The 19,359-nt window shown below is 41.8% G+C and overlaps 1 protein-coding gene across 2 annotated transcripts; it reads left to right on the top strand.

The window, feature by feature from the left end:
- The first annotated feature begins 1,175 nt into the window (after positions 1-1,175).
- Positions 1,176-19,059, top strand: LOC138600758 (synaptopodin-2). Of its 2 annotated transcripts, XM_069672254.1 has the most exons (5): positions 1,176-1,330; positions 9,073-9,224; positions 9,775-10,565; positions 12,055-15,041; positions 18,362-19,059. In XM_069672254.1, exons 1-5 carry the CDS (start codon positions 1,223-1,225, stop codon positions 18,962-18,964), a joined length of 4,641 nt encoding a protein of 1,546 aa, XP_069528355.1. In that variant the 5' UTR covers positions 1,176-1,222; the 3' UTR covers positions 18,965-19,059. The 2 variants fall into 2 exon arrangements, with proteins under 2 accessions (XP_069528355.1, XP_069528354.1); XM_069672253.1 differs by lacking the exon at positions 18,362-19,059 and having other exon boundaries at positions 12,055-17,113.
- Positions 19,060-19,359: the final 300 nt, after the last annotated feature.

Raw genomic sequence — 19,359 nt, 5'->3', positions numbered from 1 at the left:
ACTTCTGGCTTTCGCTGACGTGTTTTATGCTAACTTAACAGGGCTGTGAGTCGTGTCTTGCGCCGTGCGCATGCGTTAATGAGAGGGAACCCATACACGTCAGCAAAGAGTATGTGGACCTTTGCAGTACACACTTCACCACAGTAATGACTGTGATAAGAAAAATATAACTTGTCAATATAAGGCCATAACATATAGATAGATATAAAGTTAATGTTGCATAGGGATTAAAAAAACAAGAGAAAAAACAAGACAGAATTGCTTTAACTGATGGGGCATGATGGCTCAAGATCTATGTATTAAAATTAACAGGGGTGAAGACCATACCATACATATCATAAATATATATTTAATAAAAATAGCAATATTAATAAAAAACAATACATATAATAAAAACAATAATAAATAGTATAATAATAATAATAACAATATAATATTATACATTAATGAAAAATATATGAAATAATTATTAATTACGTAAAACAATTAATACAAAATAATATTATTAATTAAATGTATGAATGATAATATACATTAATAATATTAATAAATCAATAATAAAAAGCAAAAGCAGCATATTGCTTTTTAATTGCAGTGAGTTGCAATAGTTGAATAGAAAAAATAATGTTAAAAAATAAAAAAAAGTATAAATGCTTTGATTTATGAGATGTAACCTCTGTTTCTAAAACCTTTACTATGACAACAAAGTTATGTCAATGGGGGGGAAACATTAACACCCTGGGAGGACAAATTATAGAGTCAAACAATTCAGTTAATGAAAATAACAAACAAGGATGACATAGGTTCCCCAGCCTTTATGTTGCAATAAAACTACATTATATTATATATTATATTTTAAAGCTTTGTAGTGTGTCCTGCAGGGTAATATCTGGGCTTTTAAGGCTCTTTATGCAGTAATAATGTTGATATTAAGTCTTAGCCGTCCTCTCTTTATTAGGATGCTGTTGCTCGGGGATGTTAGACAGAGCGTGAGATACAAATCCAAGAGCTCAACATGACAAACCACCAGTTGCATGCAACGCCTGCAGGCGGGTCCGTGCGCAGTGACGTCTCCGGAGCGGGCTGGACTCAGTGAGAACTCAGATGATGGGGATAATACAGCGGTGTGTGGTGGAGGTGGTTTTTGTTAAGTGCTGCTGCTGGTCCGGCTGACAGCTCAATGCTCGCGCTCTGGAGGTTTGGCTGAGGAGCTGTGCGCAGCATGGGCACCGGGGATTACATCTGCGTGACGCTGCGTGGTAGTGCGCCCTGGGGATTCACCCTGCAGGAGGGAGAGGGGGACACCTACAGACCTTTAATAATCTCCCAGGTATCTATCTATTCGCCTATCTGCTATCTGTTTAAATATTTATTAAAAACTTAGCCATTGGGCTGTTGCTACAAATATGATTCAAATAGTCTTATAAAAGATTTGCCGATTTATTTTTCAGACCCTAAATGCACCATTTCTATTACAATTATATATATATTATTAGTTTTGTACAGTTATTTAGTGAAGAAGAAGAGTGTTGAAAAAGTTGAACTATCTCTGGTGGGAGCGGACTTCCTAGGAGCAGCGCGTGTGGCTGCATTTTTGTGCGCGTTGGCTGTGTTTTGGTGAGAGATTCTTCGGGACCCTTATATGGTCAAGGCCGAGAGAGAGTGTGAAGTCGAGGGCAGCTAGATCTGTTATCACTCACACAGACGTCAGCGAGAAAGCAAAGCATTATTCAGACAACCTGGGGTGTTTTAAAGGGAGATGGATAAATGCAAACCAACCAACAAAAAAAGCTAAGATAAGCATGCAGGTATCATTCTGAAAGAACATTCAAATACATGATAGAAAGGAGGTTAGGCAAATTATAGGCAACTCTGGCTACGTAATATTTGTTTAGCTTGATAGTAGGTAATAAAAACATAGGTAACACTTGCATGATGAAGCCACTTTTCACAACATTTAAGGCAGTATAGGTGCATTATATCAGGCTTTTATTTGTACACAACTTGCATGTCAATCTTCATACTTAAACCCACATTATTGATTCCTGTTGCTCTTTTGAAGTGCATATATATTTACTTTATAATAGCTTATTTTGTGGACTGCATAATCTTAGATTCATTCTATGCATAATATCATAAGATAGTGCAGAGCCAATGGCACCGAAGCTGTGCCTCAAATACAGTCATATACTTTTATAAGTTTGAGTTATGGATCATGAAAAAAGTGCAAACAGATTTGGTTACATTTAGAAGCTGTATTGCACAAGGCTTCTCATAAACTCAACTCTTAAATCTGTGAAATGCTGACGTAAAAATGTCACATTTCTGCAGAAACACAGGGATCCGTTCCAAGATTAGTTTTAGCTGTAAAGTTAATGTGCACTGAGAGAAGCAAAGCCAGATGCTTTTATTTTGAAGAGCTGCTAAGACTCTATATATGGTGCAGCAATGCACCGTCACAAGTACTCAAGCTGCCCAGATCTCTCATCAAGTTGTAGTGAAAACATAAATGTTTTTCTTAAGCTGCATTCCTGCGACTTCAAAGCTCCAGCAGAAGAAAGCACTCTGAAAGAAGAAGATCATGTCCAAGACGGATAGAAACCATGTTTTACAAAATTGTAAACCTTTTATTCTGAAGTTCATCTGTGACCTTTTAAGAACATAGATATTATTTCCACATATGTTGACATGAAATAGTCTCAGATTGTCGGGCAAGTAGATAAACACTCACTGAATCTTCAGATTAGCTCGTAAAGTTATGTTAGCTGATTGTAAAATCCTAAAAGAAACACTTATTATTGATGCTGGCATTTAGACAGAAACATATTTCAGAATAAAAGCGTAAAATAAGTGTTACTGCTGCTGTTCCCTGAAGATGCATCCATAAGTTTTTTTCAGGCATCAGAAAACGTCCAAATCCAATCAAAAGCTGGTTATTTTTTATCAATACAAACACCCTGTAAAGACATGTACGCTATAGGGACAATTATCAAGCATGAGCTAATATTACCCGTATTAATTTCTAAGCTAAAAGTTGGCAGCAACAAGGAATCGTAATAAAAACCAAGCAAGAAAATGTGCGCCTAATGCTTGTTTTAGTCTCCTTAAATTGTTACATAAGAGTCCTGTGAATACATTTAAATGTTTCCCTATTACATTGAAGGAGCTCCTTCTGATGCATAAGCCTCAGTCTCAGACCTCTGGGGGATTCAGTCCACCTCATCTGGCAGGCTTAACTCTAAACATACCTCCAAACTTCTCTTCTTGTGGGAAGCCAAGTCTGTTAGTTATAAGGCAAAAAAAGCAAACATACCAACATCGTGACACAAACTCCAAAACTAGATCCTCCTCTGTGTCTGATCGAGTGTGTTTTTTATTTAAGAGTCTCTTGAATGTAGTGGAATCTGTGTTTTGTTTCTGGGGGGAAAGTGATTGTTCAGTGTACTGACAGGCAGTACAGTGTGAGTGCACGGGGTATCCACTCTAAAAAGGTTCTGTCCTTATAAGGGAGGCTGTATTTTTCTTCTCATTTGGAGTCCTGGCCGGAGTACAAAGTTGATGAGGTCACTTCTGTTTTTAAAGCTACAGAAACTGCACAATGTAAAAATTTCTACAAGACGTGACCCACCAATACACCTTTAGAAAACATGGAACATCTGATTTATAGTAACAGTTTAATGCTTATTTAAAAACGTTTTAATACTCTATTGCTTAAATCCTTCCAACCGGAACAGGAGACATTTAGGCCTGCTAATTACTAAGGTATGCCATGTTGGTATGTGGAAATGTCAGCATGCATCAGATCAGTTATGGAGCTCTGCATGACAAAGCAAATATATTCTTTATTCACGTCAGATACTTATTTTAATATCCTCTACATTCTGTTAAATTCCAGAGTTCTCTTCCTTGACGTGATCTTGACCTTTCCTGAGCAAAAAAAAGGCCTCTTGTTGCAGATGCCTCACTCCTAATTGTGCACCATAGGAATCCTATTAAAGCTGCCAAGCAATCAGCACAATAACTGCACTCGCTGTATTCATTCAGTTACGTTCTTCCAGAGTAAACAAAGAGCTTCACGGCTCCTTCCAGTGCTGGGAATTTTTTTAGGATTGTGTTTTTCAGCTAAATCTAGTGGTAGAAAACCGTGTCCTCTTTCTGCTTAACATCACCTAAAAAATATTCGGGCCAAAGCTCCAACAGCTTTAAATTTTCTTATGATGTGACTTCAAACGTTCCCGGCTGTGAAGGCCGAAGAGAGGCTCAGCTAGACTCCGATATGACTCACCACATTATGTAAAAAAAATAAATAAATAATTGCTAATAATCAGCAGTGAAACTGTTTGTTTATTCTTCCAAATAGGCATTTAAATTGTAGTCCAGTGAGGTACATCATCTTTGCACATTTTAATATGTGATGGCTGTATTGAGATGATTTTATATGTAGTATTTCAACTGTTGCATATTATTGCAATATATGATAGACATTCATGTCCTATTAAAAAAAAAGGTCCTCATAATAAGCGTTAGTTAATAGGTAAAACCCTTATAAGATGCTTATTAACGTTAAATATTATGTTAATAAGACTAATAATAAAGGATTTATTAACCTTAATAAAGCACTGCTCTCGCTTTATATCCAGTATCTGCAAAAAAAGCATAATTAACTGTTGATAAGCGCATAGTTATTTGCTAATTACTGCATAATAAAGTATGTATTTATCTTAATAAAGTAACTATAGAGCTTCGTAAAGGCTTAACAATGGCATAATAGGTAAGTGAGTAAGACTCAAAGAAGAGTTTGTGATGCTATAATAAACAATTATAAGAAACTTATAAGGCTTTATTAACGCACTAAAGCTGTCTATAAATTGTTTACAAGATTCTTGCTTATAAATGTCTAATAATCTAACGATAAACATGATTATGATACTATTATTAACACTTATAGTCTTTATCACGTATATTTAATGTTAATAAGCATCTTATAAGGACTTTTAAGGGTCTAATTACCTATTACCTAAAGCTTATTACAAGGTCCTTAATATTAAGCATTAATCCTTCAGTTTATCTTAAAGAGCAGCTCCAGTCATGTTTTAAGACATATAAAATGCTCTGCTTGAAATAATAAATTATGTCTGATATGTTTCTTTCTGCAAAATATGTTTAATTACCTTGTAAAAATCCTCCCAATGCATCTCCTTGTTCTTTGGCAGCTTGTTGAAACTTAGTTAGCTTGTAATGTAGTAATTAGTAGTAGTAACGTTAATGTTAGTAGTCAGTAGTGAGAAAAATTACGATGACAGTACATCTGGCTTGCGCATCATCGAAGTGGTTGCCATAGGTTACACATAATGATATGCACAGCGTTGCCCCGTCCATTAACGGGATTGGCTCCTGAGGTTTGTGACGTCTCAAACCTGCCAATCTGAAAACGTGTTGTTCAGCCTGTCCTTGGTACACTGCAGTTTAAAAGCAAGCAGGCCCAGCCATGGAGATGATTGCTGATGTCGTCCCTGATATGTCTTGTAGCACATGAATAACACCACATGGAGATGTTTACAAGGTTAAACAATTGATTTTCACTGGAGGGGGTCTTTAAAAATTGTCACATTTGACCATTTTCTCTTGACAGTGACAGAACCTAGAGTTGCAAGTTGAACCTGTGCATTAAGTCTGATCAATTATGAAGGTATTGACTATTACCAACTGCATTGTCAGTCATTTATGGGTCATATAGACATGTAATATTATAGATAATGTCTCATCAATATTGTTTGTAGGCATCTGTGTTTGCAGTGTGTTTGCACTACATTTTAAACAGTTGAACGGGGATGCAGACTCATCACGAATGAGTATTCAGCATGCATAGTGTTAGTTGAAATGATTGAACTGGATTGAATATACATTTAAATCTATTTTATGTTTAAGTTTTAGTTGCATTTATTTAGTTGCATTGCTTTATCTTGTACAGAACATTACTTCTTGGTGATTTTCGAGCATGGTCCCTGAAGAAACATGTAAAAGACTAAGCTCTCTAGAAGGTTTCTACATCCCTCCTTTTAGAGAGAAAAGAATAGGTGGGTCAATTAGGACAATAAATGTAACTATCCCCCCCACATGGTGCGAGTACTACCTGTAGTTCAGCTGGAAAATATTTGCCTGAAACGTAAGAAACATAATTGCTTAAAGCTGTGAAGCTCAGGAAACGCTGGGAGCTCCATGAACACATGACGCAGTCCTGTGCTTCCTGTGATTTTCTGTTGTGTTTAAACGTATTAAATAGATAATTTGAAAATGGGCAACCCGGGGAAACACTTGCATATAAAGCTGTGTAATTGTTGCCCCACACGATGTCAGTAGTAATCGTGATAATCAGGGGAAAGTTTCGGGAAGCACTTTATTTTGAAAAAACACAAGCCGAGACTGCTGATGTTCTTCTTCTCTTATACATATTCCTGCACGATTACAAGCGACTGTTTCTCTTTACGAGCAGTATATGACAAACAGAATTGAGGTGGTATCTGCCTCCTTTGAACATTGTCTCACTGTGTTTCTTTGTGTTGCGAGGAGAGACAAACGTTTCCCCTCCTTTTTTGGAGCACGAGCGCGTTGCTGTGGCGTTCAACACAAACCGTCCTCCCTGTAGTGAGGAGTGAGTCCCTGAGGATACAGACGCACAGGCCGCCTTATAGGGCTTGTTTGCACTCTCTTAAAAACCTCACAGGGGTTTTATCTGAAAGTTGCCAGCTCTATAAAGTAACCCATAAAATAATTGTGTATATGTACCATAGTGGGCTCCTTTTATTGGCGTGGATGTTGCTTATGTTAGAGGCAGGCACGTGTGTTTAAGGTACAAGACTTATAGGCAGGTAAATTAGTCCTCCTTGTATAGGGAGCATTGTTGGAACATTTGCTTTTAATAGATGCAAAACAAAGTATGATTTAATTTTGCACATGCCTTTTAAATACAATAAATTAAAGAAAAAATAAAGGTATGTAAGACAAGATTTCCAGTGTTTCCCGATGCAGGGATTCTCCTCTTCCTCCTATTACCAATAAAAGATGTGTCTCCTTCGCCATCTAGCGGTCAGGTTGTGGTACTGTATATCCAGCCGGATGGTTGTTCAACGTGTTTCCCCTCGTTTTAAACATTCTTTATATTCTTTTTTTTTATTGGTGTTTTTTTGATGCATTATGTTTAAGAAAATCCAGCAAGAAACCAACATAGACTTTTTGAGTGTTGTCGCCTTGAAACAGGGTGATTTGCTAGCATTTTTTTTATAGTTTTAATTAGCCTGAGCTTGAGTTCCTTGAGGTTTCACAATTTGTGTCCTTACTGCCTGCCTTTGAGGTTTTCTGGGTAACATAATTTTTATTATAAGAAACCAAGGAGTCTGTTTTTTTTAGATGTGGTGATCCTTTGATAGTACAGCTTAAGTTGAAGTAAGTGCTGCTGTGGTAGCAAAGGAAAATTGGTGTTATATATTGCATCACAGCATGGTCATTTACTTACATTCAGCGCTCTCACTGGTTGGCTGTAATCATTCTGATGCATATAATCTTTACTGTGTACTTGTGAATGAATCCCTCTGGGAATGACCAAAGGCAAAGATTAACACACAATTATGGGGAAGGAATTAAGTCGTTGAGTGTTATGTATTTATTAATTTAATTTTTATTTGTATAGGGACAAGTATGATCCATTCTTAGATGGGCCTTCAAAATACATAAAATCAACAACAAATGCACAAGAGACAGACATTTTGCTTTATTTTGACAGATGAAAAACAAATACACAGGGAAGAGAAAAAGGCATTAAATGCAACAAAAACTAAAAAACATTTTGAAGGAATTGCCAAGCTAACATCCTAATCTTTTTTTTTTTTTTTAGTATATGCAGAATATCTAAACATATTCCCTGAGAGTGCATCCTCTAATAGCTCAGCACTGAAGTAATCAGTTATCCCGCTAACTGTATAAGTGGCCTTTGTGCAGAATTTATGGGGTATTTCTCCTTATTAAATCCTCTTATTAATGAAGCATTTTATAGGCCTCAGGAAGCAATTACAAGGGAATGAAACCATCAGTCATGAGTTAAACTGTGTAAAGAGGTGCCCTTTCATTGAGTCTGCACAGAGCGGGCCTACAGGAGTAATATGAAGCTTGTCTTGTTTAAATACAAGGAAGGACAAATGTATGTCTTTGATTTCACTGACTGTACATTTCTGTGTCAGTTGTGCAAACTGTTGCCTGTCTCTACAGCGACTTGTTGATCATATACGACTGTTTGAGGTCATTTAACAATGTTGTGATCTTATTTATTGTCTCCTAAATATTAATAATCCATGTTTTCATTTGATTCACACAGGAATTACCTCATATATAGGACATCACAGGAAGTATGACATCTGCACCCATTGAACTTTCCTAGGATGCCTTACATTAACAGCAAGGCCCCACTTAGCTTAGTGCTAACAATGCTAACAGTGCGAGTGTTCTGCTTACATTCCCATATTATTATCCCTCTAGTATATAAGGGGGCTACACGGTGGTGCAGTGGTTAGCGCTGTTGCCTCACAGCTAGGAGGTTAAGAGTTGCAGGGGCTCCCTATGGTTACTCTGGAGTGCAAACACATGCTTGTTAGGTTAATTGGTGACTGTAAATTGGTGCAGGTGTGAGCGTGAAAGGTTGCCTGTCTCTATGTGTCAGGTTGACCAACGATCAGATCAGATCTCGCAACCCTGAACAGGATTAGTGGTATAGATAATGGATGGATAGTACATATGGTATTTGTACTTGTTTATATAACCTAAAACACGACTAAAGTACGATTGTCCTTTTGCTTTCATGCATACAAATGGATTTTTGACACTTACCTGAAGGAGAAGACAGCATTTGAGAGATTTAAGGCTGTTCGGAATCCTCATCTGAGGGAGTATATTTGTGATTCTGGGGTCACTGACAGCTGAGATGCTAAGTGTGATGAGTGAAGAATTTACCAAACTGACATGTGACATGGTTTTTTTTTTCTAGTTTGTAGTCTCTTTTATTCATATCTTCTTCCTCCACAGGTTGACGAGGATGGCCGTGCCTTCGTGGCGGGCTTGCAGGACGGTGATGAGGTGGTGTCACTTAACGGCGAGCCGTGTGCAGATCTCACGCTTTTACAAGCCTTAGAGCTCATCGGCGCATCCATCGACTGCGTGCAGCTGCTTGTCAAAAGGTATTGTCTCATACCTACTATTAAATCAATGAGAGTGAAGCGGTACCAGAAAATCTGTAAAAAACATGTCCATGCTGCAAAGCACAAATACTGATGTATGAATGCCATGCAGCCCTGTCGACCCTTAATGTTCATACAGGCATTGCAAAATAATTATTGCACTCCTGTATTAGCATTTAGATGTCTTGTTGCCCTTTTGCATAGTTCAATGAACCACTGACTGTCTGCACAAATATGTGCACTCATGTCTGTGTGTGTATTAGCGAGTTTAAGTGCGTCGCCTCTGCTGACCTTCACGCTCTTAAGGCCAGTGTGTCAGTGTGTTACAGATTTGAGAGTCGGATCAACATGCAGCTTCTCAGCCATTACATAGTGGGTGTTGCCAGGGTGACATGTCCTCAAACACTGTTGCAAATGTGCCCATATTAAGGTTTCTATTAAGGCACATAAAAGCTGAATCTACTGATTGAAAGTCCTGCTCTACAGTTGTTACCGAACTAAATAACCTTGCACCACTCACTCATTCCTGTTCTCCTCTCTCACCTGAAAGATACAGCACAATCCCCGAAGAAGACAGTGAGTCACCAGAGACGTCCTGCGCTGAGAGGGACTCTTCTGGTGAACCTTTAGAGAGCACCACCCTCCACATCGTCTCCCAAAAGCACAGGTCCCAGAGCCCTCGGGAGGTCTTCATATCTGAGTCCCAGGACCAGGCCTACTACAGGGAGTTAGATGACGGCGAAGAGTTTCCCAAGAGACCGCAGCTGATATGCACCGAGCTACACGCTCCCTCATCTGGCGATCGGAGAGGGCAGGAGGACATAGATGAAGGAACACGGCGATGCCTCTCCCCAGGGGACATGGTTGAGCTCCAGGTGTCCCTCTCTGAGCAAACATTGGACGGCGTGGGCTGCACCTCTCTTGGGAGCGCCTTCGGGATCGAGGGGGAACTCTCAAACAGAGAGGCCATCGTAATGATCCCAACCAAAACCACATCAGAGTCTCATTATGTGCCGAGCTCCGTCAGGGAGCCGCTCGGCCAGCGTGGGTTGGTGCTCAGCTCCCCTTCAATGCTGGGGCAGGTGGAGGTCATTTTGCAGCAGCAGCCGGCAGCATCAGGAGCAGGGAGGGGCATCCTGAGTGTGGGTGGCCCCAGGGTCGGTGGAAGTGTTGGATCCCAAAGCGAAGGAGAAGAAGGAGGAGGGCACAGTGAGGGAGTTCCTAGGTCTTTCACTGTCTCATTTGGAATTCCCTCAGAAGAGGGGACACAGGCGGAGGAGCAGGACTCTGATTCTGAGGGGGATCAAGACAAGCCCAACAAGCACCGGGCCCGACACGCCAGTAAGTACCTCAAGGCCATCTCAATTTGAAAGAGTAATGTTCTTGTGTGCAATCTTTCTTTGTGTTTGTTAGACGAATCTATTCTTTAAGGTGGAATGTGCAAGCTAATTGGTCAACACTAAAACACTTTTGTCAACAACAAGTGTGCATTCCAAAGCCTGATGTCCGGTGTGTGAACTCCTCAAAATAGTATCCCTCATTGCAGTTGGAGGAGGGTGCTCAATCCTTCAAATGGAAGCAGATACATCCGGGTATGACCTGAAGTACAACAGTATCAGAGTCATAGTAGGGTTGCATAGTCCAGATAGAATGAACACAGTTAATACAAGTTACTGTTTATGTCAAGAATCAAAAGAAAAAGTGGCTCAAAAAAGATGTTTAATAGGTCAACATTAACATCAAAACATCAGGTCTCCATTTGTAGAGGCTTGATGATTAATATGGATACCGAGGCGTTCCTTCAGAGCTGTGTTGAAGACATAAATATAACACGAGCACGCTGATGATGCCTGCAGAAGTGGCCGTTTGACAGACACCAGCATGTGCTCCCCTCGCCCGTTACCTGATCCTTTCAAGCTGGGTGCTTTAACTGAGCTAAAAAAGTGAGCCCATTGCTCACTCCCGCTGTCTCCTCCACCTTCAGGTTAGTCTTGCAGGATTATAAAAACAGGAAGCCTTCTTTCTTACTTTATAACAGCCTTGTATTGTTGGATCATTTAAGGGCTTTTGTCATGTGATTTCTGTTGTCGGATTGGCGTAAGTGTATGGAAATTGGGCAGATTTAAGAAGAGCAGAGGGTTTTAAGAAGACGACACATAAGGACTGGTAAAGTTGCGCTGGTCCTGGTGGATTTATTGCTCGCAGGCTATCTTTAATCCCTCTCTTTTTCTATTCCTGGCTACTTTACGGGGATCATCACCGTTTTTAATGTAGTTGATTGTGTGTGGAACAATTACGTTTATTAGACATGGGTCAGAGATTTTCAATAATTGCTTTATAAGTTGATGTTTGATGTTGAAATGCATGAGAATTTTGAACAACCTTCGCAAGAGAGAAAAAGTGTGGACTGTAAATATATGGAATGTTATGTTTCTCATGTTAAGCTTAGTATTAGTGCATTTTAGTGCATTTATTCTGTTGTCATTTCTGCTTTTGCTTTAAACATCTTCTGCACAAGGTTGATATCAGTTAAAGCTTTATATATATATACCAAATTTTATAACAAGAAATATTGTTTTTATTTTGAGCAATTTCATTTTAAAGCATCTGTAATTACATGATCAATCCAGATACAGACTACAAGCACTGCCTTGAAGTTGTCTTTAGGAAAAAGATCAAATTTTTTTTCAAAACATACTCCATCAGATTAAATGATACGTTTGGATCCTTATTCTACAGTATTGTATTATTCCCTTAATTTCTTTAGATTTCACCTGTCCTGGATCAATTCATCTAAACACTGAATTATACCTTTTTCTTGTCTTTACAGGGCTCAGGCGTAGCGAGAGTCAGTCAGAGAAGCAGGTGAAGGAGGCCAAGTCCAAATGTAAACGTATTGCCCTTCTTCTTACGGCTGCTCCGCCCAACCCCAACAACAAGGGGGTGTTGATGTTCAAGAAACATCGGCAGAGGGCCAAGAAATACACACTTGTGAGCTACGGCACAGGAGAAGACGAACCAGAATACAGTGACGAAGAGGACGAGGAAGACGAAGACGGCAAGCAAGGAACCCAAACTGTTGAATTGACCCTTCTGGCTCCTAACGATTCTGAAATAGACAAGCATTTCCTCACTAATGCCCAGAGCGGAAAAAGTGTGCTAACTATCAATTGGGACAAGGGTCTCCTTGAGATTGAAAGGAACCTGAATAACCAAGCAGAGATGGAATGTTTGCCTGAAACCAAGGGCAAGGGTGCCCTTATGTTTGCCCAAAGGCGTCTAAGGATGGATGAGATTTCTGCTGAACATGAGGAGCTCAGGCGCCATGGGATTCCAGTGGAAGGAGTGGTGGAGGCTGAAAAGAAGGTCGTGGAGCAGACCTACATGCAGTCCACAACAGAGGGCCATGCTTACATGGATGTAAATATACACCAACAAAGCCAACAGCAGCAACAGTACCAGCAATATCAGGAGCAGCAGTACTATGAGCAACAACAGAACTACCAACAACAACAACAACAGCAGCAGTACCAACAACAACAACAACAACAATACCAGCAACAACAACAATACCAACAACAGTATCAGCAACAGCAGTATGAACAACAGCATTATCAACAACAGCAAATGTATCAGCAGCAGCAAGAGTATCATCAAGAGCGACAGCAAATGCAGCAATATTCTGCAAACATCAATGGCACAGTCCAACATCAAACCAATGAAATGCAGAGCTCTTTCAGCAATCGTACTGCAAAGCCTTTCTCTGCAGAAAATATGGCATCTACCCCCTATTCTCCCGCAATGAGTGGGACCAATCAAGATTCTACGGGCCAAGGAGAGCAGATAGCTTCTCGGGATGAACGCATTTCTACCCCTGCAAGTAAGACTGGCATTTTGATGGATACAAAGAAGAGAAATGGTGGTAAGCCTATGTTTTCTTTTAAGGAAGCACCAAAAGTATCACCTAACCCAGCATTGCTGAACCTTCTCAACAGGGGTGATAAGAAGTTGGGTTTTGAGTCAGGACCTGAGGAAGACTACCTTAGCCTTGGAGCTGAGGCTTGTAATTTCCTCCAGTCTTCAAGACTTAAAACCAAGATTCCTCCACCAGTGGCTCCCAAGCCTATGATTAACCCCAACTCGCCTCCTTGGTCCCCTCAGATTGAAATGACCAACCAGGACATGCCTGTGCAAGCTGAAAATATAGTGTCCACACCTGCTGTAGCCCCCACCATGGAGACTACCCTTGCTCCAGAACTAGAGCCAACCCCTGCACCTGCCCCCGAGCCCTCTCCCCCTCCTGCCCCCATTGAGGCTCCTGCCAGCACCACAACAGAGGGACAGCACACATGGTCTCTACAAGAGTCTGAATCCCAACAACAGCCTTTGCAAGTGACAGCTCAAGAGGTAAATGGTCACATGAATTCGACCCTGCAGCCTGAGCATGCTCCAGTGACTAGCTGGCCTGCAGCACAAACACAAGCACATCAACAGCCACCTACCAATTCTTGGCAGCCAACTCAAGTGCAGCCACAAGAACCACCTCCAAGTCAGTCCCCACCACAGCCACCTTGGGTGACACGCCAACCTGCTCAACCACAAGCACAGGTTCAGCCCCCCACAAATACTTGGAACCCTCAAAATCAACCATCCTGGAGTCAACCTCAAGAGCAAACACAAGCCCCAACACAGGCACAGCCACCCTGGGCCCAGCCTCAAGAGCAACCACAAACTCAGCCCCCATTTCAGCCACCCTGGACTCACTCTCATGAGCAGCCAAATCTGCAGCAAATGCAACCAACTTGGAGTCAACCTCAAGAACCAATGCAGCAGCAGCCCCAGGCCCCATGGACACAGCCCCCACAAACTGATTCTCAGCATCAACCACCATGGGTGACACAACCGCAGCCAAAATCTCAACCTCCTTGGGTTGAACAGGTTCAGCCAGAATCCCAGCCACAACCTCCATGGGTTCAGCAACCACAGCAGCAGGCTCCACAACAAGCATGGCCACAAGCTCAAGCACCAGGTCAGCCTCAACCACCTTGGGTCTCCCCACAGCCTCAACAGCAACAGCAACCTTCAATTAATACATGGCCTCCATCACAAACTCAAGCCCAAGTTCACCCACCTTGGGCACAAGCAGCCCAAGCACAGCCTCAAGCTCAGCCCCAAGCCAATTTGAATCCATGGGCTCCAGTACCTGCCCAGGCTGAACCCCAACCGCCATGGGCCCAGCACCCTCCAGAACATGGTCAGCCCCCCATGAATTCTTGGGCCCAAGATCAAAACCCGGCCCAACATCAACCACCTTGGGCTCACCCAGTTCAACCCCAGCCAGCACCACAGTCAAACTGGCAACAGCCCCCTTCAAAGACTCCACCACAGCCACCAATTAATGCATGGCCTTCAGCTCAGACACAGCCTCAGGCACCTGTGAATACCTGGACACCACAGGCACAACAGACACCGCTGTCGATGATGAATACGCGTCCTTCTCCAAAACCTTGGAATCCACCACAAAGTTCCCCACAAAACCGGACCCCACCTCCTCCACCACAGCGAATGCACTCTTTTACCATTGGTCAAAGAGTTTCATCGCCCATCAACCCAATGGCCACTGTCTTAAATCCATCATCCCAAGGTTCAGCTTTTGAGATGCCAGCAGTTAAAGGGAAAGGAGCTGATATGTTTGCCAAGAGGCAGTCTCGTATGGAAAAGTTTGTTGTGGACTCTGAGACTGTGCAAGCGAACAAGGCCAGCCGGCCAACATCGCCAGTTGCTTCCTTGCCAAATGAGTGGAAGTATACACCAAATGTACGTGCTCCACCTTCACGGGCATATAATCCTATGCAGTCACCTTCTTATCCCCCAGCAGCAACAAAGCAGCCCCCACCAGGTAGCCCTTCATCCAAAGCCAAGAAAAAAGGCAAAGACAAGCAAAAGCCTGCCCCAAAACCCCTCAATGTTATAGATGTTATGAAGCATCAACCCTATCAACTCAATTCTTCACTCTTTACCTTTGGCCCAGCAGCAGAGGCTGCCAAGGCCCAAGCACCTAAACCCGAAAGTTCACCTCCTAACCCACCTGTCGAAAACCAACCAATTCAATATGAGCAAATGGCTCCCGTCCAGCAAGCTGGACCATATAATGCCCCTTACCCCGGGCAGGCCTATGGGATGCCAGTGCAGCCTATGATGCATGATGGCCACTACCAACAACAGCCAGTTAATGTTTATCCTCCCTCTAACCCCTATCAACAACCCCCTGGTGGTCCATACCAGCAGGCATATAACCAACAGTATCAGCAACCTGCCCCACCTCCTTATCAACCCCAATCTCCTCCGTTGCCAAACCCTCCCTATCAGCATGCCCCCTACCAACCAGTAAATAACTCTCCCTACCAGCAGGCACCACAGGCCCCTTACCAGCCAGCCAATAGCCCTCCCTACCTCGCAGCTCCCTCAGTTCCTTACCAGCCACAGCCCCCCAGCAACTTTGTTGCTGCTAGTTTTCCCATTGCGGCAAGGCCTGAATCTGTATCGGGTGGGGCCCCTGCAGCTGCTCCTAAACCTAAATTTACCGCTAAAAAGAGCTCAGCTCAGGTGTGGAAGCCTACAGCAGTTGATAAAGAGTGATTCTGATAGAGTCATGATATGCTTGATGTCTGCTTGAGTCAAGGGGTGGGTGCTCTTGCGGTCCACTGCCAAGTGGACTATTTTGAGCACATAAACTTGCTTTAGCAATGGCCATCGCCAACTTATCCTGCCCTTGTTTTTGTTATAGGGCAGAGCTTGATGGTATTCAAAGTTGAGGGACAGTCCGAATGGCATCACAAACAAATTGAAAATAAGAATGACATGTAGGTAGTATTTATCAGACACAAAAAGAGCCAATATGAACTTGTAAATCACATGTTTATAGGGCATGTACATTGAAATATGTTTATAGAAAATGTTACCTATGGTTGTTCAGAAAATCCCTTTGAACTAATTGAATCTAAAGTGGTGGTAAAATAAGAATGTAGGGTAGTATGGTATTCAGTAAGAATAGAATGAAATGAGTGAAGGGAAAAAGAAATCAGTGAATGGAGAAAATGTTGCGGGCATTGACAACAGAAAGTTAATTTTTGAAAATGCTAAATGTGCCTTGTGTTATTTAAAAACTAAAATCCTTTAATGAATTAAATTGATTATAAAGTAAAGATAAAAATATAATAGAGAGGGAGAAGGGTGGGGTCTGCTGTAATGATACCAAGCTGAAGGCTAAATTTGTGATGTCAGTGAAGTCATAAGCGCAGAGATTATGTAACAGCTCCATGGGGTAAAGGTAAAAGCCTGAGAATACTGCAAAGTGACAAATCACGTCATCTTTAAATATTTGATTTGTAAACAATTTCTTTTTCAGCGGCTTCCCCCCAGTGTCTTTTCCATAGCACCATGGATGTGGGTTAATTTTATTTTAAGCTTTTTTACCAGCTGTTGCGTCATGTTAGGAACTATATTTAAGCTGCCTCATGGGAGGGAGTGCTGAGGTCCAGAGATAGTAGGCTTAAATTTCAACTTAAGCCAGTGAAAGCTATTTCAGACCCTCATAGTATTTTTTTCTGATTACAGAAAAATATAACAATATTAACCACTCAAATATCCCCACTCTTTAATGCATCCTCTCTTGCTTTTGTTTTATATGAATAGATGTTAAATGATATACAAAAGAAGAATTATTGAAAGGATAATCAGCCTGGTAATGTTCACAAATATATTTTTGGTACAGGGCTGCTTTTGTTCTTCATGTTTCTTTTCTTTTTCCTTCTCCTTTGTGTGTGTCTCCTCCTAGTGCACTTTCTGTATGATTCACTGCAGTGCCATTAAAATGTCTTTTATCCTTGTTTGGCTTTTCTTCCTTTTGTTCTTCGGGCATGCTTTGGGGTTTCTTCTATTTCTTGTTTTCTTTACATCTTGCTGCATTTCCTGACTTCTTCACCTGCACTATAAATGCAAGAAAGTCATTCTACGGCGGCTCAGGCACACATTTCAGATGTAAATCAATCAAAATTAAAAGTTACACCTTTTATCTTCTTGATAAAGCAGTGGTTTCAAAACAATTCTTCTTTTGAACAATGAAACAAAATACTGTTTATACTCTGTAGCTTTGTTAACATCAGCCAGAAACACATCATTATCTAAATCATCAAGTTTAACAGCTATTGAGGTGAACGCTGGTGAAGCACATTCCTGCACAGTGACCACCTGATGATGCATTTACGAGGAGTATTATTAGATTGGTGACTTCACTCATTTCCACGACCTCACTGGAAAATTTGGAGGTCAAGTAAGCGTGTCATCATTGAAATGTATATCCATGTTGTGTCATGCATTTTCAGAGAGGGCGGTTATTTGTTAAGTGGAAGTTCTAATTTCGAAGGGTGGCTTAAATTGACAGATTTACAACCATCGTCCATGAATCTACTCATACATTCGTGTGTCTGCCCTAATCCAGGCCTAAATTTCAGGCCGACCAGATACCCGAGTCAGCAGATAAATTATTCCCCCTTCACTCATTCAGCTACTTTTTTTCTTTTTTAAAACTGCACTCTCCTCTCTTTGCCAATTTCCTTCTGCTGGTCTTTCACACCTTCCACCAGATGATGGCAGCACTGCCTTTTCTGCACGTCTGCCATAAGCAACAGAGTGTATAATCAGAGGCAATGAATGTCAACAAAATGCTCTGTCTCCCCACATAACCTTTGGCTGTCTGGGCACCCTCTTGGATATTTTTCTATTGCACAGTTTCATCATCTGATTTCAACACTTTTAATGATTGTTGTCTAGCAAAGCAGATCCTATAAACACAAGCTGGATGTGGTTAGCTCTGGGAAGCCCATACACTGCTCTTCCAAGAAATAAGAAGGCTCTGTTTAGACTGATACATATTTATAACGAAAGAAAAAAACAGACTACAAGTTTCGACGTGCAGTACAATATTAGAATATTACATCACTCCAAAGAAATGTGTTGACAGAAAAGCTACTTTCTTGTCCAACATTTACCAAGCTGGTTTGATTTGGCCGGAGGGCCAGTCAGCCAAACAAAAATGAACCCTTACTAAAATAAGCATGTCTGGATCTTCTTTACAGGCGCTTGGCAGGAGCTACTCCCTTTCCCCATTGGCCAGAGTACCATCCACAACAGGCCAGAGGTCAGCTTCGGCGTCTTCTTCCCCCAAGCCTCATGCTCAGGCCTTCAAAACTCCCCAGGCAAAGCAGACACACTGGCTGGAGAAGAGCCACAAAGCCCCTTCGCCCTGGGAGGCTGCGTCCCGGCATCCCTTGGGCATGGTGGATGAGGCCTTCCCCGTCCAGGACTTCCAGCATACCCTCGCCTCAAGCGTCTGCATGGCAGCCCAGCGCAAGACTCTGCCCGAGCCGCCGGCAGAGTGGAAAGCAAAAGTTTCTTACCAAGCCCCGCAGAGAACAGGCAGCCAGACTTGGAGCCAGGGCCAAAGCCGAGGTCAGCGCAGACCTCCGCTGCCGTCATTCGTGTCCCCGACGAGGAGCACTGTCTCCAGCCCCGCCGGTCATGCTGGCTACAGGAGTCTGCCCAGACAGTGGCAGCCTCAGAGGTCTGTGACAGAGGGGAACCTGCGGCCGTCAGCGTCCTACTCTGAGTATAAGAGGCCCTTGGGGAACCAAACTTACAAGTCTGTGTACAGCAGCAACACTTGGAGTTGGAAGCGGTAGAATGCAACTCAACCTGTGTGATGTTACGTAACACATTCTATTGTATTTCGAGCATTTTCCTTTTAAATTAATTAACGAATAAAGAGGCAATAATACTTTGAGTGAGAAGAGTGAAGAGGACATTTTGGAGAGATTGCAAGAATGATTTTAATATGCTTATATCATTGTTTAATAGGAATGCATGATATTGGATTTTTTTTTGCCAATATGCCGATATTTTCCATCCCTTTCTACCGATATATTAGGCACATGTTTTTTTCCACCTAATTGCAGAGAACATTAAGTCTCCCCTGTAGTGGAATTGATATCATGCCTACTCTAATTGTCATGGCCAAAAACTGCCACACCGCAGACATCTTGCACCCTTCTTCACGCTTGACGGAAGAGGCGTGGTG

Source organism: Semicossyphus pulcher, unplaced genomic scaffold (assembly GCF_022749685.1).
Source record: "Semicossyphus pulcher isolate SPU_LCO1_2020_fin unplaced genomic scaffold, fSemPul1.0.p SCAF_21, whole genome shotgun sequence".
Lineage (NCBI taxonomy): Eukaryota > Metazoa > Chordata > Actinopteri > Labriformes > Labridae > Semicossyphus > Semicossyphus pulcher.
This window is presented reverse-complemented; position numbering and strand designations above follow the sequence as displayed.

Coding starts and splice junctions, on each gene's coding strand:
- LOC138600758 (XM_069672253.1), top strand. CDS start 1,223: ATGGGCACCGGGGATTACATCTGCGTGACGCTGCGTGGTAGTGCGCCC. Junction 1,331..9,072: donor GACCTTTAATAATCTCCCAG/GTATCTATCTAT, acceptor CTTCCTCCACAG/GTTGACGAGGATGGCCGTGC. Junction 10,566..12,054: donor GCACCGGGCCCGACACGCCA/GTAAGTACCTCA, acceptor TTGTCTTTACAG/GGCTCAGGCGTAGCGAGAGT.